Below are 24,844 nucleotides of genomic sequence, written 5' to 3' on the forward strand. Positions count from 1 at the left end.
TCTATACATCCTGCTATAAAGGACACAGTTTGGTTTCAGAAGTGGAGGGAACACAAAGAGATATACACAATAAAGTATACATAAATTGGTCATTGCACTGTCTGTACTAATGTTAGTATAAGTTACAAACATAAAAGTAGAAATGCTAAAAAGGTTTATGCACTAACCCTACTTAAAATCATGTTTAGTCTTCTTGATAGAGTTCTAATAATTTAGGATAGATGCTGAATTTGCACCATCAAAAACACTGTGCTGTAATGCTTTGATTGATGTTCAATTCTATTCTGAAAATTTTAATTTTAAATTTTCATTGTCGTAGCCTACTGAATAAAAAGTGTTACATTTGTGTAGACATTTCATCAGCTAAATGTGCCTCATATGGCCTATCACCTTTTCTTTTAATATTTTTTAAACCTTTATAGGGGTGGCTTGTCTTGAATCTCACTAGCTAAGCTTACTATGGATTCCAGATAAAATATTGGTCTTGAAGGACAATAGAGAATTTAACAGTGTGTGGACAAACACTTTGCTTTTACCACCAACCCTACAAAGTTAAAGTACCCAATAATCATACAGAGCTCTCTAGTAGTCACTTTGTGGTAAAGCATTAATAAATGCTCATTTAGACTTACTAGTAATGTTGTTAGGCGAATTTAGACCTACTGTTACCTTCATTATAAGGCTCAGATGTGTTTTGCGGCTCCAGGCAGATTATTTGAAAGCTTTTTTGGCCAAAAATGACTCTTTATAGTAGAGGCTGCTGACCCCTGTTTTAGAGGAATATACTGTAGAGCTCCCTCATCTGGAATATGGCAGCTGGACAGTTGGAGGACACTGTTCAGACAGAATTTAGAAAAACCTGAAATTCTAAAAGTGAGAATATCATTGTCTATTCCTCGAAAGGAAGTTAAACTCTTGCCTGCCGTGTAACATTCTAGTTCAAAACTGGGACTCAGCTGCAGAATAAACATATGAAGGCAGCTAGCGACGGCAGAAAAGTCCATTCAGGGAAATCACACAAAATACAGAGTCCATAAATGAAACGAGCAGAGTCAAAAACCAAGAAATCAAACATGAGGAAAAGGCTGGAACACATGAACACACTAGCGTGACAATGACACTCTGGCAACTGAATGGAGTAAACACTGGGCTTTAAATACACAAGAGTTGTTTGCTAAGTCCACACAGGTGAGTTGAACAAGACACAGGTGAAACACATGGACCTTTTTGACATCCTAGCAAAACCACAGGTGAAACTGAAAACGTTAACGATGGCTCAGTTCCATTAAGAATGCCAGCGAGCTGTTCCAATGAGCCAGCATGCACAATACCAGCACCTCCCCTGAATGGAATGCTGCTCTCATTAATGTCATTAAACACACCTGTGCTTTTCCTACCATGACACGTCAAAATGTCTGCCGTGAAATAAGGTCTATTGGGTAATTAACAAAGGCAGGAAAACTCAGGAAGTAAAACAGTCATATTTTAGTCATAGTCATATTTATTAGCTCTTCACCACAATTGTAGTATGGAGTACAAACGACAAAAAACAAAACAAACAGTAAACAGTCAGAATGAGTCATCACAGATCAAAATAAAGGACCAACCAAGGCAACCAAGCCTGCAATCAAGTTTGACTAAACACCAACACATGATGAGAAGACCTTTCAAAATAAAACAGGAGGCAGACACAAACACATGAACATAAACTTGACAGAATATCACATGCAGTGAAGTTCTTACATCTATAAACATGCTTTGTCTATGAAAAAACACAAAGTGTAAAAAAGACAGTTTCATGCGCCATGTGCACCAGAGTATTTCTTGGCTAAAAGCAACTCTCTTCCTCTCAGCAAACAAATAGTCTGTCACGAAACCATCTGCAAAATAACAAAGATTGGGTTTTGCTGTGTCACGGTCCACGCCTGTCATGATGTGATACAACTGACAGCACAAGCAGTTACACAAAGACATCACATAAGGAAAATCATAAAACTGAAATAAAGTGAAATCCATAAAACAAATCTATAAAAGTATAGCTCTTGGAAACAAAGGTTAAGGATCATATTGTATATTATATAATATTGTATATTAAGCCATTTGGTTTGTTGGTTGATTCAATCAAAGAAAGTCGACTTTAGTCTTTGACTGTAAAACCTGTGTTTTCTTTGGTCTTTATTCTGGATCTTGAAACAACCTCAGGTGTACAGGTAGGCTCTGAGGCTTCATACACATCTGCTCCATAAGGTCGGGGGAAAGGGCACTAAAGAAGGGTTATGTGGTAAATCTTTAAATCAGTTCTAAGTTTCTTAAAAGAGTGAACCAACAGACAAGATATGATTCATACTGAATTGTAACAGAATGCTTAATGTATTTTCTCAAGTGTAGAAAAGTTGACTACTATGTTGCAATGTGAGCCGTTATATATTTTATGCCGTCGTGAAACACTGTGAACCAGTTAATTCATAAAAACATTCAGAATGATGAGTTTTGGTGTAAAAAGACACATGTAGGTGGGAAAACAACTGACATTTCACCAAGTCCCTTTGTGATGGTTCGACAAGCTGTCAGAGTAAGCATGGAGCCCACACTGTAACTAACTGCACTCCCTGTAGAAATATTATCATATTTTTGGAAAAATGAAACAGTGATTCCAGAGAGAAGCAGACAGAGGGGTCTACAGTCTGTGTTTGAAGGATATATCCAGGATGTCAAACTGACTCAGCAGCAACAACAGGTTAAAAAGACAAAGATAGTTAGAAGCTAAAGCCAAACTATAGGCTACAGATCACAGTGTAAAAGTGAACCACCACATCACTGCTGATCGCCACACAAGACAATGAATATAAAGGGAAACTTTGCTGATACTGAACCAGCTGTGTGGCATCGCAGTGTGTGCAGATGAACGGTGTTGGCTTCACCCCTGTGCTGCTGCCAGCACCTGAACCTTCCTCTCTTGGGGAAGTCAAACAACATTCATCTGCGCACACTGCGATGACACACAGCTGGTTCAATATCAGCAAAGTTTCCCTGCTTCCCTTCACTGGTTCCTGTACAGCAGGGTTGGTCTTTGTTTCACTGTTATAATCATTAAAAAGCAAAAGCAGCATGTGTATACATTCAGTAGGCTATATCTTCAGTAGCTAGCTAGCTAACCCTACACTTTGCAGGGTTTGATTTTGGTTTTGGAACAGGGAAGAAACGTATATCTTCTTCCAGCCTCTCCAGGTAACGAGTATCATTAATACACGACATGCCCCAGGCACAACACTCCAAATCCACAAAACCAGCCTTAAAATGAAGGAAGTCTGAAACAATTGTATTAGAGTCAATGGAGCACAGCTGTGTTGTTGTCAGACCTTGGTCTGAGCTGACCCGATGCTACAATATGATTGGCGAGTTTGTGACCGGTGGTGTGACTTTGTGAAGGGTCAGATCAGCCTCTGTCTCTGCTCGTATAGGGTGCAGTTAGTGAACCCAAAGAGTTAGATATTTTAATAGTACTTTAAGTCCACAGCAGTACCAAACAATACTGAGGCTTAGGGCAAACTCTATCATTACCTGGCTGTCCAGGAAGACAGGTCAGGGAGACATGATGCTGCTTTGCAGGGCACTTGATTTGCATGCAGCTGCCAAAAGTGAAGGTGAAGAGGGAGGGTAAAAGAGCAGGTGCCTGAGCACCACCTGGGGGTCTATCTCTGCATATGCCTGCTGCACCATCAAGTTGTCTGTCCAGTTTTTAGGTTTAAGACTAAATACCTGAAAGGTTAAAGGTTAAAAACATTCCCATCAGTCTCATCTGTAGATTGTGTTTAATGCTAATTAGCAAAGGTTAGCATGCTCACATGCATCACTAGTCACTGTTAGCATGTTAGCATTCGGCCAAATCACACCTGCTAGTATGAATGTGGCCCAGATGTAAAATTTTCAAGTGAGAAAATGTGACGACTTGAATTCAGTCAGTTTAAGTAGATTCCAATGGTGACATATTTTCAGGGTTTCAAAAAGTATCCAAATCAGTACATGTAATCAGAATAAATTAATAATTACAGGAACATGCAATCCAAACATTAAAATGTTTGCAGTTTAGGCCAGGTGGTTTTCTAACAGCTGTAACAGGAAACTGCTAAAACACTGAGTACTGAACAGGGAAACCACAGCTGTCAGCTCTTTCCTGTAATGTCAGATGAGTTGATATCTGCTCTGAACTGCATTTGCTTTTACCAGAGAAAGACTATCATTTAATGCAAATCTTAGATCACTAAATTATGAAGAATCATCCACAGATCTTCCTGTGTGAAAGCACTCTCTGACCGCTGAAAGTATCATTCCTCAGGGCTGGTGACAGTTTTACTGATTTTTGTTGATTCAGAGTCAGTGGACTTTAACTTTGCGGGATAGGTTCAGGATTTAAGATTTTTTCAGGGATTTTTGTGGCGTAATAGAAGACAAATTTGCCCTATTTCTGCCGATTCGTTTTTCTTTGTTGCTTTTGCCAATTGTGACAACCTGCCTTGTTCACTCCCCCCTGACAGAGTCTACATATTTTTTAGAACTCAGCACCTGGACATAAAAGATGTGAGTGTCCTGCACCGTGATTTCATCTCAAATTCTCCATCAGGGTGCCAATAAAGACTTTGTTCTCAACCTACATGAATGTACAACAAAACTTAGGACTACAGCTTCACTGTGGTAACTCATGGAGACTGTGATATTAAATACACCCCATAATGTAAAAGTTATAAAAGATGGTGTTGATTCTGCTTTTCTGTAATCTGAGGGTTGAGTTTGAGGAAAGGTCAGGGGGTCAGATTCAAATCATATCAAATAAGATTAATCTCCTTGCAAATTTCATAGCAATCTGTAAATTCAGATTACAACATTATTGAATATGATGAGTGAATGACTTATTTGATACTTTGACATCATGGTGATGGTAATATGATTCCAAATCTGGGCAAAACAAACAAAAATGCAGTCAGTAAATTTCATGGCATAGCTGAAAGTTCGAGAATCCTCCTCTGGGGATCATAAATATCTGCTCTTGACCTTTTTGAGAAATCATGGACCACAGTTTGTGTGAGTAAAGGAATGCATAATGTTGAATATCTTGATGTTAAATGTTCTCCATGATATTTAATAAACCATAAATATCTGATCAGCTGTTGTTGACATATCTTGCATTTAAAGTTTTGGACAGGCACAGCCACCCTCTGAGCCGACATAATATTTTTTGTGCAAAAAAGTGTTGCACTAACATTGATGTAATGATTATGTATACAGCACCTGACATTTTGAATCCAATGACTCTGAAAAATTACGTATTTTTCAATTTTTGTAAGTGTAACTGCGTCAGCTCAGTCAGTGGGATGAAAACAGTTTGACAGTTGACGAAGTTGATCTGCTTGTCTAAATGAGGAAATCCTATAGAACTTCCTGCCAACACACACACACATATCCACACACACACACACAGACCTAGTTTACAGGAACTATTCATCGAAACAAGGACTTGACGGACACATGAAAAGGTAACACAAACCAATACCTTGAATTACGCATAATATTGATCTTTAGCTCTAGAATCTGTGAGTATAAAGCTGCTGTGCTTTGTTAGGACATGTCAGACTTTCATTTTATATCGACAAGGCCCACACTACACTGTGGAGACTAGTCTAAGGAAGTCCGTCTAGAGAGAGTTTGTAGGGTACTTGTGACATTTTAACAACTTAGTGGCCGAGTTTCAGCAATTCAGTTGTTTTATTGATTGTTTAGTTGATCAGTCTCAATGAATACGCATTTCCAAATGTTACAAATAATCCACAAACTATCTGTGGGCAGACTCACCAAATATAGCAATACCGAATGTGCTTCTGTGTTTCAGCTGTCAGTGGCTCTTATATAAGGTTTGTTTATTGATCAGCTGCCAAATGAAAGTAATCTGATGTGTAGTGTTATCAAAGTAAACAAACTAATCATAGAAATGTGGAACACCATTATGTATTATTAAAGAGTATTTTAACATACTGTGTTCGTGATGTAGCTACAGCAGAACATGGTGAGCAGTTTCATTTGATACAACGGGAATTCCCACAAATCTACATCTGACATTTAAAAGCATCACTCTCAGTCATAGTGGAAATTTTCCACACATGAGTAAATAAATATTAGTATACAAATAAGTGACGTTCATTACATTATGAGCCTGTGTATATGTGGTATTAACACGTGTCTGGGGTGATCTGATCACAAGTGGACTAAATATAAGTGCAAACAGCCACCAAGATTCATTGTGGTGGTCTGGGCCGTGTATGGCCACATTCTGTCAGTGTGAGCACTAACGTGTCCTGGGCCACATCACATGCAGCGCAACGATCAAATAAAATTTTACTTATTTTAGATAACTAAAGCTTTTAAGTGTGCATATACAAACTTTCTACCAGTTAAAAACAACAGCACATTTGTTCTTTGCAAACGGGAATGATTCCTGTGTTTATTTGAGTAAAGAGCAGGGAAGCCAGATGCGTAGGTGTTAACAGACAGACGTATGACTGTCCACTTGTGATCCAGTCAGCCATGACTCAGGCTCAGACTCTATGACACATCCCATAACAGTAACAGTTTGAGTGTTAGCTCTATGAATGGGAGGCAATGGGAGGGTTTCTCATAAAGTTTTGGGAGGATAATATGACTGTGAATCATTTTTTGTCTTCTCTCAATAACAAATCATACAAACCACATGAATTTGTGTCAGCTCACCCAACCTGCTGACTAAATAATCACTAACTGTATCACTCAATGAGAAATAATAATAATAAAAAGTCTGCTGATTTTGCCCTCAGAAGTACACATGGATACCAGTGAGGAGGAGTCGGTCCCGCTGGTGATCAGAGACCGGGGAGGCAGCCAGAGGTCCAGTTCGAGCACTGGTTCCAGTTTACAAGTACACCTCTACTTCTTCCCAGCCACAAAGGATGCAACAACAATACATATTTCATCTGGCCAAATATCTGCTGAAAATGTCTGTATCCAAGCTGGCAAAAAATGTGGTAAGACTTCACTGGCAAGGCTGAAGGCTTCACAACACTTTATGTATTTTGTGCTCGAATGTTTTTCTTCTCTTGTATTTAGTCTTACAAGTGTGCAAAAAGCTCATTTCAGGGGAAGTCATGATAGCATCACCATGATGATGTATGTAATCTCTTACTCCAGGAATCTTACCAGTGTACCAAAATCTTTTTGGTTTGGCATCTGCCGATCTCTCGTTGTGGTATCCTCCGTCACACATGTTCAACACAGACGAAAACTTACAAGTCCACTTTAGAGTCAGGTAGGTGAAAGACTCGCTCATTTACTTTGGAAAGTATTGTATATTACACTATGTTTTTTTGAAAGTCCATGAATGAACAATTTTGTTCTCTGTACTTGGTAATAATGTCGTGCTATTATGAATGATGGATTAATTTTCTACGCGCAGGTTTTTCTTTGGAAACTGGTTTGGACAGGGACCAAGAACATCATACCGCTACAGTCTGACCAGAGGCAGAATAAGTCCAGTGCTTGACTACAGTGTCATTGACTACGTCTTTGCCCAGGTAAAGTGTAAAACATTTTCTAAAATATAATATACTGAATCACTACGATATAGCCATTAATTGTGCATTTCATTCTAATGTAGTATAATTGATGTTTTTATCAGTATTTGTGAGATTTTTGGATATAATTACCAATACTCTTAAAGTATTCTTCAATTTGTTCATATTTATCCACAATGTCCTACACATTACGCTGGTGTAATGTGTAGGACATCCTCCTGACATGCTATACAAAAGAGAGAATGATCAAGTTAAGGGAGAAGCACAATATGTCTGATGTTCTTTTAATGACTCATTGCCACACAGTTATCCTTCTCAGCCAACATTTCAACATCTCAAAATGTATACAATAAAGCATAAAAAATGCATATTTTGAATTGAAGTGTAAAACAGAGAAATGTCATAAATATTTATATGTATTGTCCATATACTAAAGACCATGTCAATCACTGATTTCTTTGGTACATAGTTGCGAAGCGACTTTATCGCCAGTGAGGCAGGAGTGTGTCCACCTTTGAGTGCCCAGGAGGAATGCCTCGGCCTTGCAGTGCTGGACTTGTGGAGGATGGCTAAAGAGCGCAATCAGAGTGTAAGAGAGCTCTGCAAGACTGTCAGGTACTTTAAATTTGGATAATGTTTGTTTTGCCAAAATTGGGCCTTACCAGTCTTATAGTTTGCAGTCATAACAACAAATTTTATACTCTTCTTCTTTCAGCTACAAATCGTGCCTTCCTAAGTCACATCGCCACGACATCCAGAGACGAAACCGCCTCGATCGTTATCGAATACGAAACACCCTCAAGCGTTTCTTAAAGAAGCTTGGCAACTGCTCAGTGGATGAGTGCAGCTTGAAGCTCAAGTACCTGATTGAACTGGCAGGTATTGAGCCTTCTCTGGGAAGTGAAACCTTCCAAGTGAATCCATCTTCCTCCCAATCGAAGTCAGCTTTCTCTCTTGTGCGGGTCACCGGGGAAAATGGAATTGAAACCAGCAGGAGTTGTCAACATGATGGTGCCCTGGTAAGAACATGTTCAGTTTAAGTTTGGATAGGAATGACGCACAGTGGTCAATGAGTCTTTCACCTCAGCAAATGATATGCAAACTACCCCCTTTCAACAAGAATCTGCCAGTCAAACTGCACTGGGCTGTTTCACAATTTAGTGTCCATATGCAAAATGTAACCCTTCATGCTTCAGTGGCCATACTCATATTCTTTTTCTTTTTTGGGAGTGGCAAACCTTCTGTGACTTCAAAGAAATCATCGACATCAGTATAAAGAGGGTATGCCATGAGCAGGTCCCCCAAGACTGCAGGATGGTGACAATAACCCGTAAAGATGACAGATGCTTGGTAAGGGATATATTCTACAGTCAACACTTCCCAGTCATTAATGTCCATTAATTCAAAACATTATTAACTTTGTCAGATTTTACTGTTTTGATTTGATGCAAAGGATCTATTAAATCTTTTTATTCTTGATTTACATGACAGGTAGCCAACTTCCAGACTCTCAAGGAAGCCGTTTCATTTGTGTCTCTTGTTGATGGCTACTTCAGACTGACCACCGACTCGAGCCACTACTTCTGTCAAGACATTGCTCCTCCAAGTCTTCTGGAGGGGATCAAAAATCACTGTCATGGCCCAATCACGTGAGTCATTTTGATGAATACTGAATCCAATATCATCATTCACATCCAACTGTTTTAGATATTACCTTCATATCTTGTTTGATCAGATCAGAGTTTGCAGTCAGTAAGCTGAAAAAGTCAGGATTTAAAGGCGGCACGTTCCTTCTCCGGCAGAGTCCCAAGAACTACAACAGCTTCTTCCTCACTGTTTGTGTTCAGGTAAACGTTTCTGTGGAAGAAACATAATAGATTATAGAAAAATACTGACTTAGACTAACTACATGAATTTATTGTGAGGAATAATTTACTAGCTATGTCTGTGCACATTGTTATGTACCTTATGGACCTAATAAACAAACATGTATTCAGTTTGTCACAAACTTAACAGAGTTGCAAAAACATGAATTTGAAAAGATTGTTATTGCGAGCACCGTTTCTGGAAATGGCAGGTCTCACCACAATCATAAAAGTTTATCTCTATGCAGATGATGCACTTATTTCTAAACAGAAATAAACTTACAACTTTTGCACTTTTCAACTTTCTCTGAACTCTACTTAAGACTCAAACATTCAGTGTTGTGAAGCTTTGATCTGACATTTATATTTATGCAGACTCCACTTGGACTTGACTATAAGGACTGTCTCATCATTGAGAATGAGGACTACAGTCTTCCTGGTGTCCAGAAATCATTTTCCAGCTTAAAAAAGCTCACCAGCTATTACCAACACAACAAGCTGCTACTGGCTGAAGTACCTGTCAAGTTGGGCCGCTGCTGTCCACCCCAACCCAAAGGTGTGTTTCCCAAGCCATGGATATGATGATATTACCATATATATATGGTGCATATATAGGAGTGAATCTGTAGCTTTGTTAGTAAGTGTTAGCCCTAATTTTCTCCTTATTTCATTCTCATCTATGTACATATGTAGTCGTTAATAGTCTTAAAATGTGGTTATGTACCGTGCTGTGATTATACATATGTACTGTACTGTATCTCAACACAGCACAGACTGTTTGTTTTTTTCTTACACAGACATTTTAAGAGAACTTTGAGGGCGGGGTGGGCAGCAGAGACTTTGTCTAATTAGTGGTAAAAGTCTGATTCAATGGCAGAAAATCCTGCCAAAAAAGTTTCTATTCCAGCATTGGCAACAACTTATACTGCAAAGCAACCCAAAAAAAGGAAGACGGACTTATCAAAAAGAGAGTCTAAATTCTGACAATAAATGCAATAAAACCCTATAAAGTGTGCGCATATCTCTGTGCTTGTCTGGTGGGAGAGGCTTAGAAAAGAGAGGGGGAGAGCTAGTGTATTTTCAAATTCTGGTATGCTCAAAAAAACTGACTATCCCAGCTTTAAGTATGTTTACAGCCACACTAGTGTGCCAGATGAGATATTTTTGAATTCCATTTCCATTTTTTGTGCATTCAGACATTGTGTCCTGGTTATAGCCATGTGCTGTATCCATGTTTTCAGAAAACCAAGTACATTTTGGCTGTGTTATTTCGAAAGAAACCAGCACACTGTTGCAATAGGCCAACATGTAAATGCATTAATTATCACCCTTTAGTGATCATTTATCAACTTCACATGTCATTGCCTGCTTTAACTGAGATATGCCCATTCATATTTGCAGCCTTCATATAAAGAAACATGTTTTCTGCCATTTCTACAGAGCTCACAAATCTGATCATTATACGCAACAGCAGCTCTGTAGAAGCTCAAGGGTCCCCAACACCTGAAAGGAGCAAATTCAGCCATATCCAGTTTCACATGATCAAATATGAAGACCTGAAATGGGTGAGTGTGGGACTCTTCTTTCTTACCACTTACCATTACAGCTACTATTTTGTGACAAATGTTGGCACTACGGCCTCTATTATGATACTGTAGTCAAGCTAATGTGAAAGATACTTTGAGGATAGAATGTTGTATATGATGTAGGAAACTTAGTTTCTCTATGTGTTTTTTTTTTCTTTTAGGGTGAAAGCCTTGGACAGGGATCCTTCACTCGGATCTTTAAAGGCTACAAAACGGACATTCGTGATGGGGAGAAACACGTGACGGATGTTTTCCTGAAAGAGCTCGATGCTGTTCACAAAAACTGCTGGGAGGTGGGTTTCTTCAGATTAAAATGCACTGAAACATTTTATATTTTTGTGGATTACTCGTGGATCTAACACATTCATTTAAACATGATATACATGCTGTTTTTTGTGTTTTCCTTCTCAGTCCTTCTTTGAAGCTGCCAGCTTGATGAGTCAAATTTCACATAAACACCTCCTCCTTGTTTATGGTGTCAGTGTTCATGGAGTAAAAAGTAAGTTCAAACCAAACTGTAACCAACTTGTAGACTATCTATTATTTTGCCACAGTGTGATGATCATTTTTTTGGTTGACTGCTTTATGTTTTCTAGATGTGTTTATGTTCTGTGAATAGTGTGCAGGAATTGGTACAAAAGGAAATTAAAATCAGATTGTATTGGGTTAATTTTGGCTCAGATGGTAAGCATTTAAAGACTCTGTTTCTGCAAAATTGTGTGCATCTGTAAACAACAAAGTTACTTGTGAACCAGTAAATGAATTAATGAAAATATTAAATCACTTTCTTCATATTGAGCCGAATAACTATCTTCGCATGGAGTCCTCATATGACCCCAACTCAGTCCCTTCTCTACGGGTGAGCATGACAAGTTTTGAAGTACAGCTGTAGAAATAAACCTTGCTGTGTGCTTACAGACATCATGGTGCAGGAGTTTGTTGAGTACGGGGCCCTCGACCTTTACTTGAAGAGAGGCAGATCTGTGTCAGTGAGCTGGAAACTTGACGTAGCCAAACAGCTCGCGTCTGCCCTCAACTTTCTGGTAAGATCAGCTTTCTGGTGTAGAGCATTACTACTAGATCCTACAAAAAGTAGTGACAGAAACACAGAGCAGGAGTGGTTAAAAGCTGTCCAATGCGGCACATTATAATGAGCCACCATTATCATGCAACTGTCTTGCAGGAAGAAAAGAACATCGTTCATGGAAATATCTGCGCCAAAAATCTGCTGCTGGCCAGAGAGGGTGACCCATCACAGGGCAGCTCTCCCTTCATCAAGCTGAGTGACCCAGGCATCAGCGTGGCCATACTGGGCATGGATGGTAAATCAAGGAGGGTTTTGCAATGTCCCTGTAACCATGTCCAGAGTCTTAGGGCAGTTGTGAAACTGCGCCTACTAGGGGTAATGAAAAAGTTTGTCTTATGTGCGTCCGTACAATACACAAGAAAGGACAGCAGAGAAGATATCCACGGATATCTGAAATAAATTGGCTCTTTTTTGCATTGGTCTCAGCCTTTTTGTGGCTGACCAGGCCAGTTGCATCGGTTTGCGGGTATCTTCCCTGCCGTCCTTTCCTGTAACCTTGTCCGACATCATCACATCAATTCAAAGCACATATAGACCATTTTAAACTTGACAACATTACCGTTCTTAATGGGTGCAAGTGCATTTCCTGTTGAAATGTCCATAAATGCAGTAGCTGAAAGGAAGTGAGACGGGACCAAAGCTATTAACCATTTCAGTGCAACTGAATAGCAATGAAATGGACTACGTGTGCATGACAATCAGAAGAATGAAGGAAATTGAATCAACTGAAAGTGTAGTTAAGACTAAATATCGGTATTCTACATCAAGATGATATTGCCATGAAACATTTCAAATATGTTGGATTTTGGTTACATAACAACCCAAATGAAATCCATCAAAATATCAATGTCATCTGTCATCATCAATCTAATTCAACATCAGCTGATGGTGGCATTAGACATTGTCCTGAAATTGAATTTTGGACCCTGATGTCACGACCTAAATTCAGCCAAATATCAACATTGAAAGATGGCAGTGGCCAGCTGGAAAGACTTTACATCATAACAAAATTACATTTGTATCAGCCAAGTACATTTAGAATATTATATCTACTCTTTTGTGCATTTTTCATGTGTGTAAGTATATATTTATGTGTCTCCTTGTTAAGTGATCCTGGACAGGATCCCCTGGGTGGCCCCTGAGGTGCTAGAGGCCCCAGACAACCTGACTCTGGAGTGTGATAAGTGGAGCTTTGGTGCCACCGTGTGGGAAATCTTCAATGGTGGAAACGCTCCGCTGCGAGGCTGGGAATTGGACGAGGTACTCCCACTTCTTAAGTTAAACAAACTGTTATTAGAATGACAGGTTGTCAAAGCATGTCATCAAACAGGTTGCTTGTGAGTCCAAGTGACTTTAAATACTACTATAGTTAAGGAAAATGCATTTAAGGTCTTAAGTGCTTATGGGATCTGAAGGAAAGATCATAATTGCAAACACGCAGTTTACTGTCAAGGCTTTCGGGCAAACAGACTGAACATGCAGTGGATGATTTGAGCTTATGATGTGTTTAATGTAGAAGCGGCAGTTTTATAAGAGCTTCCAGCAGCTGCCTCCCTCCCAGTGGACAGAGCTGGCTGATCTGATCAGTCAGTGTATGGACTACCAGGCAGACTTCAGACCTTCCTGTCGCAGTATCATCCGTCAACTCAACAGTCTGATCACTTCAGGTAATCGTGTATCAATACTTAGCTGATAATTAATATGGCGAGTATCACAGGTCCAGTGTGTAGCATTTAAGATATTCTCAACTATGTTTTCATTAGTTTATAATCACCTGAAAATAAGAATTGTGTTTTAATTACCTTAGAATGAGCCATTTATATGTACATATGGATCAGATCTTCTTCCATGGAGTCTGAACTACCCAAACACTGGTTCTAGATAAGGCCATTTGTGTTTTTGCATTGCCCCCCATAGTTCTACGCAATTTGGCACACAAGGAGAAGTTTCAGCTCTGCAACCTCACCACTTCATGCCTTTAAATCCTACACAATGGACCTTTAGCCATATATCTCAAAAAAATGTCAGGTTAACTTTTTTAAACTGACTCTGTTGAAAAAATAAAAATACTGACATGTTTTTGCATTTCATGGCAGACTATGTGATACTTCACGCCACTGAGCCTGTCACACAGAGCCCTGTGTGGAAAGCCCTCAGCCCTGCTCAGCATGACCAGACATTGTTTGAGGAGAGACACCTACGCTACATCTCCCCCCTGGGGAAAGTAAGTTTGCAGCTGCAGGACAACCAGAGTCGCACAGTATCTATAATGCAGACCCCTTTGGACCAGTCAATGCACTTTAATGATCATGAGCTTGTGTTTTGGGAAGATCTGATGAGTCTTGTCCAAGATAGTACATCAAGTCATTGTCTGCATGCCTATGATGTATAGCAGTTGTGTCCAAGAGATTGTATTTGATGGACAAAATCAAACTTTTTAGACGTGAACGACAACTGACTGACTCAAAATATTTCCAGGGAAACTTTGGCAGTGTTGAACTTTGCCGTTATGACCCCCTGGGTGATAACACTGGTGAGCAGGTTGCTGTGAAGAAGCTGCAGCCCAACAAGCAGTCGACCCTGGAGGACTTCAAGAAGGAGGTCAACACCCTCAGTGTTCTTCACTGTGACTACATCGTTAAATACAGAGGAGTCTGCTACAGCCCAGGTAACAACTCACTACAAACATGTAGATGATAAACAGCACATAATAAAATGATCAACTTCAGTAAGAAAACAAAATTGTTGGTGTGCTTAGATTTAAGTTCTCCTTTAAAATCAAATAATTTGAGTCTTTAGCATTTTTTAAGAGGTGTGTGAGCTCACATTTTTGGTATAGATAGATACATTAGTTATAACTGTTCCTCATACACTTTTGCTTACTAGCAGTGGCGTCGCCAAGGGGTGGCACGTACATACTGATAGAATCGCACCCTCCTCCAACTGGCTCCCCCTCACAGAAATAATTGAAGATACCTGAAGGTGTTTTTAAACTTAAGTGCACTTGTTTCCAGTTTGTTCCTTACAGCCGATGCACACCTTCAAATTAAAACTGTACATCTGTTTTTGAAAAGGACCTGTATATGACAGTCAGAGCTTTAAAATGGCAGCAATTTGCAATTTGCTATGCACAGATATGGTGGAATAATGGCATCCTGGACAGAGATTGAAGTCATGGTACCTCTGTGCGTGTCTAATCAGAGCTTCTCTGTTCATTGTTATGCTAGTTAGTGCATGTGTGTGTAGGCTATCCCACTGGCTTGCTGATTGCCACCACTCCGCACTGCACTCAAACAGGCAGTTACCACTGATGTCAGGATGCTGTTGTCGCTGAAGTGTAGTGCCGAACTTTTGGTCCCCCCCCTTGGTTAACAGCATTATCTTTGTCAACACTGTTTATGCTGTTAGCACTGTTAGCTGCTAGCCGGCTCAGCCACCTCCATGTTGAGAGCCATGTGTAGACGATTTCAGCTTAGACTCTGAAGCTCTGAAAGTCGTACACAGCTCTTCTACGGAAAAGGACAATTAGTCTGTTAGAAGAACAATACATAGCCTAACATGTGTACAGATACATAATAAGATAATTGTGGAACTCAAAATGTTATTATTAGTCTATGCACATCAAATTATTAGTAACACTAACTGTAAAATAAGAAACCAAAGTATATCAGTATATGATTTCTTAACTCTCATACTGACATTTTAACATTTACATATAATTTTAACTGCAACAGCATAATTGAGTTCCTCAACTTAAGTTATGGCTTTTGGTTTTGGTGTGCCACCCTAAGATTTTCAGTTGCCCTATAACAATCAGCAACTCAGACTTGATTTATTTGTATATTATTCCCCTCCCCAAGTAAAAATACGGGATTTTTTTTTTTTTTAAACCAAAGTTATTGGAAGACTGTCCACTTTAATACTTATTTCCTTTGATTAACTTAAGATAATCCCAGTGAGGAAGAAATGTCCAGTGCCCACTATTTAAAATGAAAAAACAGGAACCAGGAAAAACCAGGTCATTGCCAAAAAAAGAGAAAAATATCCCCCCCAAAAAAGGTAGGTAGTTGGCTCAGTTCCTTAATGGTCCTCCACACACACCAGGTCGAGAAATCACCAAAAGCAAGAGCCCATTGAGGTTTATTTTCCTTCCAAGGCAGGCTGTCTGGTCTCCATCACTGTTCTGCTTTCCTCTTTCGCCAACAAAATCAAAAAACCCTCCACAAATAATTTCCTGCTCCTTGGTTCTCCAACAGCCACGCCCCTTCACCTGTGTGCAGCAGCACACCTGAACCCAGTTAACCTACAGGTGGCAACAAGATAGACACACTGAGAGTATATTCAAAGGCTATTCTATTTTAAAAACCCTCCAACAATCCTGTACATGTCTCTCCCCTCACCTTTGTGGCGGTGTCACAGCCCCATCTGGCCAGCCATAAGAAAAATTTCTGGGGGCGCCAATGTATAGTAGTTGGGTGTTTAATTAGAAATGCTTTTTAGACATTTGCCACCAATGCTACAAATACTATATGAATACTCTGAAATCTCCTAATTCATTTAACTAATGAATCTACAGATCTAGTTGGGGGAACTTTGGGGTTATTACATAGAGCACCATTTCAGAACTGATGAATCATCAAAAAGTCATAACTAAACAGTTGTTGGGTAAACTTCCTTAAGTGTATGTACACCCATCAGCCAAAACATTAAAACCACTGACAGGTGAAGTAAACAACATTGATCATCTTGTTACAATGCAATGTTCTGCTGGGAAACTCCAGCATTCATGTGGATGCCACTTGACACGCACCACCCACCCAAACACCATTGTGGATCAAGCAAACCCCCTCATGGCAACAGCACTCCCCACTGGCAGTAGCCCCCCAGCAGGACAATGTGTAATGCCACACTGCAAAAACTGCTCAGGAATGGCCCAAAGAACATGACAAAGAGCTTAAGGCCTTGACCTGGCCTCCAAATTCCCCAGATCCAAATCCAATTGAGCATCCTTGGGACATGCTGGTACACTATCTCACAACCCAGAGGACTCAATGGATCTGCCGTGAAGACCCTGCTACCAGACACCTAGGGGCATCCCCAGACTTCCCTTGTCCATACATGTCAGAGCTATGTCCAATCCGTAGAGGCCCCACCATAGATGGGCGGTACATCTGGGGTATTGGCATGTCCCACAGATGCTCAGTCGAATTGAGAACTAGGGAATTTGGATGCCAGGTCAGTGCCTTGGGCTCTTTGTCATGTTCCTTGTACAAACACAAGAGATGACTGGGAGTATCTGACTTTGGAGGTTGTTTTTTTTCTTCTAAATATTTTTAAAATGTAATCTTTTCCTTCACAGGTCGTCTCACTATGAGTTTGGTGATGGAGTACCTGCCCCACGGCAGCCTTATAGGCTACTTGGACAGTCACCGACATAATGTCAACACCAGGCGGTTGCTGCTCTTTGCCTCTCAGATCTGTAAAGTAAGAGTTAGATATGCCTATCATGTCGACATCTGCAAATGGTTGTCATCATAAAATTTAATATTAAGTTATACAGTTGAATGGACTGTGATTTAATTATTGGTTAACAAAACCTTGCAACACTGTTGTTGTTGTTGATCATTCAAAAATTTTGACTTTGAGTATTACTCTACTCTGTCGCCAAAAATGTGTTGTTTTAAATTCACATTTGTCTTTCACAAAAAAGTCCTACAGGAATCTTCTAGAAAAAAATGCAAAGGTCATTCCTCATGGAAAATTAGACAGAAATTCCTGTAGAAATGTAACTATACTGGATTCGTAATTGTTTGTTTGGGAGAAATCCAGCAGGAATTTAGACTGAATCTTAGATTCAGTCATGTCAGTGCAAACATGCAGGTTAGGTTAACTGGTGACTCTAAATTGCCCATGAATGGTTGTCTGTCTCTGTGTGTTAGCCCTGCGATAGTCTGGCAACCTGTCCAGGGTGTACCCCGCCTCTCACCCAGTGTCAGCTACGATAGGCTCCAGCCCCCTGGTGACCCTTAACAGGATCAGCGGTTACTGAAAATGAATGAATGAATGACATTCAAACCAACAGTAAGGAGTTCATAGGTCAAAGCCACAGTGTACAATGTACAATAGAGACAGTTCTCTGCAGCCTATATCTCATCTTATGGCTCCATGAATCAGCTGCATTTTTACTGTAGGATAGTACCAAAGAATGGTTGCACTGCATAAAACAAAGGCGACAGGGATGAGAGTTGTTTAATTTTCTTCTGCTTTTAATTTTTCAGGGGATGGAGTACCTGCAGACCCTGCGTTACGTGCACCGAGACCTCGCAGCCAGAAATATCCTTGTGGCCAGTGAGTCGCTGGTGAAAATTGCCGACTTTGGGCTGACCAAGATCATTCCTACTGACAAGGAGTACTACAGAGTGACACAGCCTGGAGAGAGCCCCATTTTCTGGTAGCTTTATTCATGTTTGCCCTTTAATCCAAAGTGTTAAAGCAGAAACGTATAACGGTCTGAGGTGTTTGTTTGAATCAGACACTGCAAAACTTTGCTAGCTGTTTCCCTCTGTTTCTAGTCTCTGCACTAAGCTAAGCTAATCGGCTGCTCACTCTAGCCTTATATTGAATTTTCCACCTGACCACACACTGCTCATCTGATGCAGGTATGCCCCAGAGTCCATCAATGAGTTCAAATTCTCCCACAAGTCAGATGTCTGGAGTTTTGGAGTTGTTCTTCATGAGCTCTTCTCCTACTGTGACACAAACGCCAACCCAAAAAGGGTAAGAAGGTTTACCATCGATACATTGATTCATGCCTGGACCATGTTTCAAAATCTTTAAATGATGACACCATTGTGGTTCCCCGCCACTTTTTAATTTTTTCCATAATGTTACCTTTCTAGCTATGCACGCAGGAAGTCGGACACCATGTGCAGAGTCCGTCCATTGCAATGCATCTGGCAAATATTCTAAAGAATAACTGGAGGTTGCCGGCACCTCCAAACTGCCCACACAAGGTATGTCCACTCCATATGGTTCAATGGTTGAAACACAGTTACCTTTTTGGAGGAGTTTTGTCTTGATTACAATTGACCTATGGCTAAGTCCCGCCCTCAAACGTGATGAGCCAATCACAGTGCATATAGCCATTCCCATACACTTGGACATTCTCTGCCTGGACGTTCATTGAAATGCATTACAGAAAGTCAGTTTTGTTCGGTTTTATGAGCTTTTTCGGAGATTTGAAGTTTAAAAATGATCAAATGGTGTGCATGGGGTACATGCAACTCCGACACAAGGTATCCTGAGAGGCTGGGTGATGGGGTGTAATTTTTACCCTTTCATAAACCACATCTCAACTGAGAAAAGTGTCTCCTTTGGATAAAGTTGTGTGGTAACGTTAGACCACAACATCAACTCAACGTGAATAAGATTAACAATGATGTCTGCATCTGTTTTAAGGTAAGTCAACATTGTGTTTGAGGCAACATATTGTCACTTTGCTGGAAAGAAATATAAAGTTATCTTTAACATTTCTAGCTAACGTTAGCTAAAGTTAGCCTAACGTTAGCTCCTAGCTGCGTTGCTCATCATGTCACCTTGTTTGCTGGGAGTTCATTAGCCTATTTTGTTCTAGTTTTGTACTTTCGCGATAGTACATCATTGTTAGCTGTTGTCCAGAGGGCTCTAGTTAAGCTAACGTTAACTTCTGGAGCTTAGCTTCATTAATTTATCTGTAATCGCAGAGATAACAAAGGTTGGCAAACGTTATGCTGAATGATTCAGTGTAAATACTGTAGCACCAAACTAACGAAAAGACACTGTTGGTAAAGATGATAAAAAGGCTGTTATCCTTTTCTCATATTCTGAGCCAAAAACCTTAACTTCAGTGGCACTTTAACTTGTTGTCTTTGATGGTGACGGCAACAAGATGCGGTTCACAAGCGTACACTGTGACCTGTAAATTTTGGCTTGTAATTTAAGCTTTTCATCGACCTTCTCAACAATAAAATGATGACTATGTCCCTCCAATGTGTAGTTTAGGCCCTTTTGGTTACTTCTCAATGACATCTGATCGTTATGTCCCCAAAAATCATCAGTTGCCTCCTGCGAAATGCCGTGTACTGTGACACCTGCCATAGCGACTAGTCAATGAATGTTGATAGTGAGTGGAGGGGGGCGTGGCTTAGCCATAGGTCAATTAAATTAAAAGTATTCCAATTGTGAATTATCCACACAGCTACATTTTGTCATCGGTGACAATGTAAGTGTCCTTCAAAATTAATACCCCACATGATACTGTTAAAAAACTAGTCTAGTGAGTCCAAATGCAGAAAGAGACAGACTGGAGCAGGATCAAGAAGGTAATTTATTTATAGATAAATGAGTGGAGGAGTAAAGGGGTGGCTGAAGTCTGAGGCAGGGGAGCTGGACTGAGGGAGCTGACAGAGGGGTTTTAGAGAGCAGAGGTAAATGGAGCAGATGTATGACTCCTGCACACCAGATTCCACTCCTACAATCAGAGGAAGAGGAAGAGGGAGAGGGAGAGGGGAGGGGGAAGCTCCTGGCTAGGAGGCAGAGGAGCAGCAGAGGCTGTGACAAACACGTCCCAAAACAGTCCTTTGTTCTGCTTTTACAAAGGTTTTATCTCTTGTCTTTTTATTCCACCATCTGCTGTTGATTCTGAAAGGACCTGACTACTTTCTCAGCTACGGTTATACATGTTTTAAACATCTTATTTGACCTTCATCTCACCAAACTAGTCACTGCAACTCTCACACAATAATATGAAAATATCAACTTTGCTGTGTTCTGTTGATAATTATATTTTTATCATTGTAACACCAGGTGTACAGTTTGATGATGCAGTGCTGGGCGTACAACTTCGAGGAGCGGCCATGCTTCACTGACCTGGGAAACCAAATTGAAACTATAATGCAGGACGAGAGAGAGTACCCTAAAGGCTGATTGTAATGTATAAATATGCATTCACAAGTGAGCAGAGGGAGGACCATAAGCTCAGTCACATGGACTATAAACACAAGATCAGCTGGATGTATCTTTAGTTCTTCAGTACACGTGGGACATACAATATAAGCACTTATATTTCACAGCGATACAGCTCTAATAATAAAAACTCCGCCATATCACACTTAAAAGCCTTTACACACCAGGGGCATTTCTTTCTAACTTATTTTTATCATGAAAACTTTCACATCAGGAAACATCAGGACAATGACAATGCAATCGCTGCCTGTATGAATAATTCTGATGCAAAATATTTGTGTTGTTAATTTCATCATGTTTTCTTACAGTCAAATCAATATTATATTCATAAAACTGTACTATGTTCATACACAAGGCTCACAGATTTTCAGAATCAAGAATTACTTGTCCATACCCATTGGTAGCTTTGTCACCTTCTACCTATGCCAATCCTCAATGCCTATGTGCAGTTTCACATAGACTGACCACGTCAGTGAGTAGAAAAACATGGGACAGACAGAATGACTGACTGACAGAATGACACACTGGCAGTTTCCGTGATTATGTACAGCATACCATACCATGACTTAGTCATACCAAAAATTAGAAGAAAAAAAACAACAACATTCGGCCACAGGGGGAGTCACAGCGATCGGTCGCATTTTAGCCATTTTTCTGTTGTTATAGCGCCACCCAGTTGCCAATTAGAGTTAAATTTCTCCAGTCACCTTGAGGCGTCCTGTTCTACATATCTACCAAGTTTAGTAAAAATCAATATAGCGGTTAGGCCTAGATAAGAAATTAGCTCTCTAGCGCCCCCATTTTGTTTGATGGGGTCAATAATGGAGGGGTCCCCTCAGATTATGTGTGGTCATATGCCTACAAAGTTGTGTGGTGATCGGTGAAACCCTTGACATGTTATACACCTTTATGTGATGAGCCACGCCCTCCGCAATATTCATTGCCTTATAGAAGCTCAGTTTTAGTAAGTTTTCCAACTTTTGCCAAGAGGGAACTTTAGATATTGGTCCCTAGATTATGTTCACCGAGTTTCATGCAGATCGGTCAAACTTCCTAGGAAGAGATCGATTTGAAGTGTTTTTCAAAAAATTCAAAATAGCAGAAAATCTGTATAACCAGAAGTTATGGGTTCTTGTGGCAAATTTGTTCCTCATGAGGAGAGACATCTCTGTGCAAAGTTTCATGTCTCTACGACATACGGGGCATGAGATATGCCCATTCAAAGTTTGCAATGTCAATCGGTTGCTATAGCGCCCCCCTTTGGCCAATTGATGTAATATTGCTTCATTCGCATCCTCCCATGACCCTCTACCACTGTGCCAGATTTCACATGGATTGACCAAGTCAGTGAGGAGAAAAACATGGAACAGAGACACAGACAGACACACCCACAGACAGAGTTTTCATCACTATATAGTAAGATAGTAAGATGACATTGTTATTTTCACCAGCAAATATAAGATATTTAAGCACAACACGTTCCTTAAATGGAATCAAGCAGCAACAATTTACTTACTGACGTGCATCCTATAGTTATTGTGAAATTGGTGTGGCCAAGTTTCGACCACATCAGGTATGACAGGAAGAAGCTGAAAGTAGCAAAGGTGAGGAGCTCGGCCGACAGGCAAATAAAACCAGCTCTGTTTTAAAGCTAGCTAGTTAAATATTTTCTCTGTGTGTTGAAATTACTGACTTGATATCTTGTGCTTTGTAATCATATTGTGTATATGTATGTAAAACAGCATGGCCTGAATGGGTCTGTAGCAGTGGTTTAGGACATTAGTTGGTCATTTGTTCAAGGTATGCATGGTTTGATACATTCAGTGTCATGCTTGCGTTTGGCCTTGTCCTCAAGCTTGTTTTCTGTCTCTGTCAAGAATGGACCCATAACCTACTTTTGGACCACGAACCACCAGTTTGGAACCACTATTTTTTTTTTTTTAATTTCTTTTATGAAAATGTATGGAGAAAAAGATTTTTTTGCATTTATATTGTGGTACTGTAGTATTTTAGTAAAGATAATGAAGATTGTATTCTGTGCTTTATTTACATCCTTTACTGTGTTTCAAATAAAACAATTCTGTAGCACCGTCTTTGTAAATACTTACTGACAGCACTGAGGTCTGTGTAATGCCTGAAGCACTGACGCATCTAAAATAAATGGCTGAAGAAAATGAATGAATACATACTTAAAGTTCTTGAATCCTAAGAAATTTCAATAACGTATGGGCGTATTCAATGTGGTATGGCCTAAAGCGGAAACAGCTGGAATGAAAAGGATCTTTATAGATGTGGACCATCATCAGCATGATCATTTGTGTGCAATTTTGTCCATAGCATGTAAGTTTTTCACTTCTCTTTATGAACAGCAGAGGACGCTGCTGCTTCTTCACTGGACACTCTGAAATCTCTTTGCTCTGAATGAAACATTTCAGATGAGAGTGAATTTGATTCTATTAGGAAGAAATTAGAGATGACACATGCGGCATAACCTCAATTCACTCCGTCCTCATTTAGTCCTGCAGTTATATATTTGTCCACAAGATGGCTCCCCATTTCTGTGCTCCCTTTGGAAACTACTATTACCCAGTTCTTCACTCCACTTCTAATTTAAACGCAGCACTTTTGTTTTTGCTCCCATTTTCAGAGGTGTAAAGGTAAAGGTGGCACATCAAGACACTGATTATAAAGCATCACTACTACACAGGTGTACCTTGGGATGGTTACAGTAAAAGGCCACTCTAAATTTGCAGTTTGAACACACAACAGAATGTCACAGATGTTGTAAGGTTTGAGGGAACTTGCCATTGGCCTGCTGACTGCTCAAATGTCCACCAGAGCAGATGCCCAAGAACTGAATTTTCATTTTTGAGTTACCTCTGGAAAAAAATCTGTTAGAGAATTGCCCAATATCTTTGGCATTTCATTCAATAAAAACCCACTAGTCCTGTTACTTGGGGGAGAAAAATACCAGAAGAGATCGATTAGAAAGATTCTCACTTGTAGCAATGATTAAACAAATTACAAAAAACTGGTTTAAAGATAACTTAATCAATGTTGAATGGAAATCTTGTTAAGAAAAAATATATACGAAATGGAAAAAAATGACCATTAGAGTTAGAAATCAAGTCTCATATTTTTGAAGAAAGATGGGGGGAAATGCTTGAGATATATAGAGGACGATGTTCCCATTGATTTTTGATAATATGACAGCTGAAGTCATGAGACTGATAGCATAGAAGTTTTTTCTTGTTCTTTATGGTTCACATAAATATGTGGGTAACTATGTGTCCATGTTTGGGTACACACATTGATGGGTGTGAGCATGTATGATTAGGCATGTGGGTATCATGTGTGTTGATACCTGTATGTACCTAGTTTTTATAAAATGTATCCTCTAACCTTTATCAAAATGTATGGGTTTATTTAACTACATCCTATGAAAAAAATATAAGTGATTTGCTTTGTTTTCTCTTTTAAATTTCTTAATTTATTATCATTATATTATTGTCACTTATTTCTGCTATTTCTAACACTTTTGTTTGTTTATGGTTTATGTACGTATGTATTCATGTGTTTTCTTTATCCCTTTTACCTTATAATTTTCGATCTCTACATATGTTAAATAATCCTCAAAAATGCTCTCTCTCTCTCTCTCTCTCTTTTTATATATATATATATATATATATATATATATATATATATATT

At 39.6% G+C, this 24,844-nt stretch overlaps 1 protein-coding gene across 2 annotated transcripts; it reads left to right on the forward strand.

Moving 5' to 3' along the window:
* The first annotated feature begins 5,440 nt into the window (after positions 1 to 5,440).
* jak3 (Janus kinase 3 (a protein tyrosine kinase, leukocyte)) lies at positions 5,441 to 23,314 on the forward strand. Of its 2 annotated transcripts, none has more exons than XM_033621081.2 (24): positions 5,441 to 5,531; positions 6,843 to 7,049; positions 7,213 to 7,330; positions 7,478 to 7,595; positions 8,065 to 8,210; positions 8,311 to 8,614; positions 8,826 to 8,945; positions 9,087 to 9,244; positions 9,331 to 9,442; positions 9,836 to 10,016; positions 10,901 to 11,025; positions 11,208 to 11,339; positions 11,458 to 11,545; positions 11,965 to 12,089; positions 12,230 to 12,368; positions 13,242 to 13,393; positions 13,650 to 13,800; positions 14,230 to 14,357; positions 14,612 to 14,801; positions 17,493 to 17,617; positions 18,412 to 18,584; positions 18,793 to 18,910; positions 19,033 to 19,146; positions 20,978 to 23,314. In XM_033621081.2, exons 2-24 carry the CDS (start codon positions 6,851 to 6,853, stop codon positions 21,095 to 21,097), a joined length of 3,336 nt encoding a protein of 1,111 aa, XP_033476972.1. In that variant the 5' UTR covers positions 5,441 to 5,531; positions 6,843 to 6,850; the 3' UTR covers positions 21,098 to 23,314. The 2 variants fall into 2 exon arrangements, with proteins under 2 accessions (XP_033476972.1, XP_078024986.1); XM_078168860.1 differs by having other exon boundaries at positions 8,311 to 8,613; positions 8,822 to 8,945.
* Positions 23,315 to 24,844: the final 1,530 nt, after the last annotated feature.

The sequence above is a fragment of the Epinephelus lanceolatus genome, chromosome 6 (assembly GCF_041903045.1).
Source record: "Epinephelus lanceolatus isolate andai-2023 chromosome 6, ASM4190304v1, whole genome shotgun sequence".
Lineage (NCBI taxonomy): Eukaryota > Metazoa > Chordata > Actinopteri > Perciformes > Serranidae > Epinephelus > Epinephelus lanceolatus.

Coding starts and splice junctions, on each gene's coding strand:
- jak3 (XM_078168860.1), top strand. CDS start 6,851: ATGGATACCAGTGAGGAGGAGTCGGTCCCGCTGGTGATCAGAGACCGG. Junction 7,331..7,477: donor CAAGTCCACTTTAGAGTCAG/GTAGGTGAAAGA, acceptor TTCTACGCGCAG/GTTTTTCTTTGGAAACTGGT. Junction 17,618..18,411: donor TTGCCTCTCAGATCTGTAAA/GTAAGAGTTAGA, acceptor TTAATTTTTCAG/GGGATGGAGTACCTGCAGAC.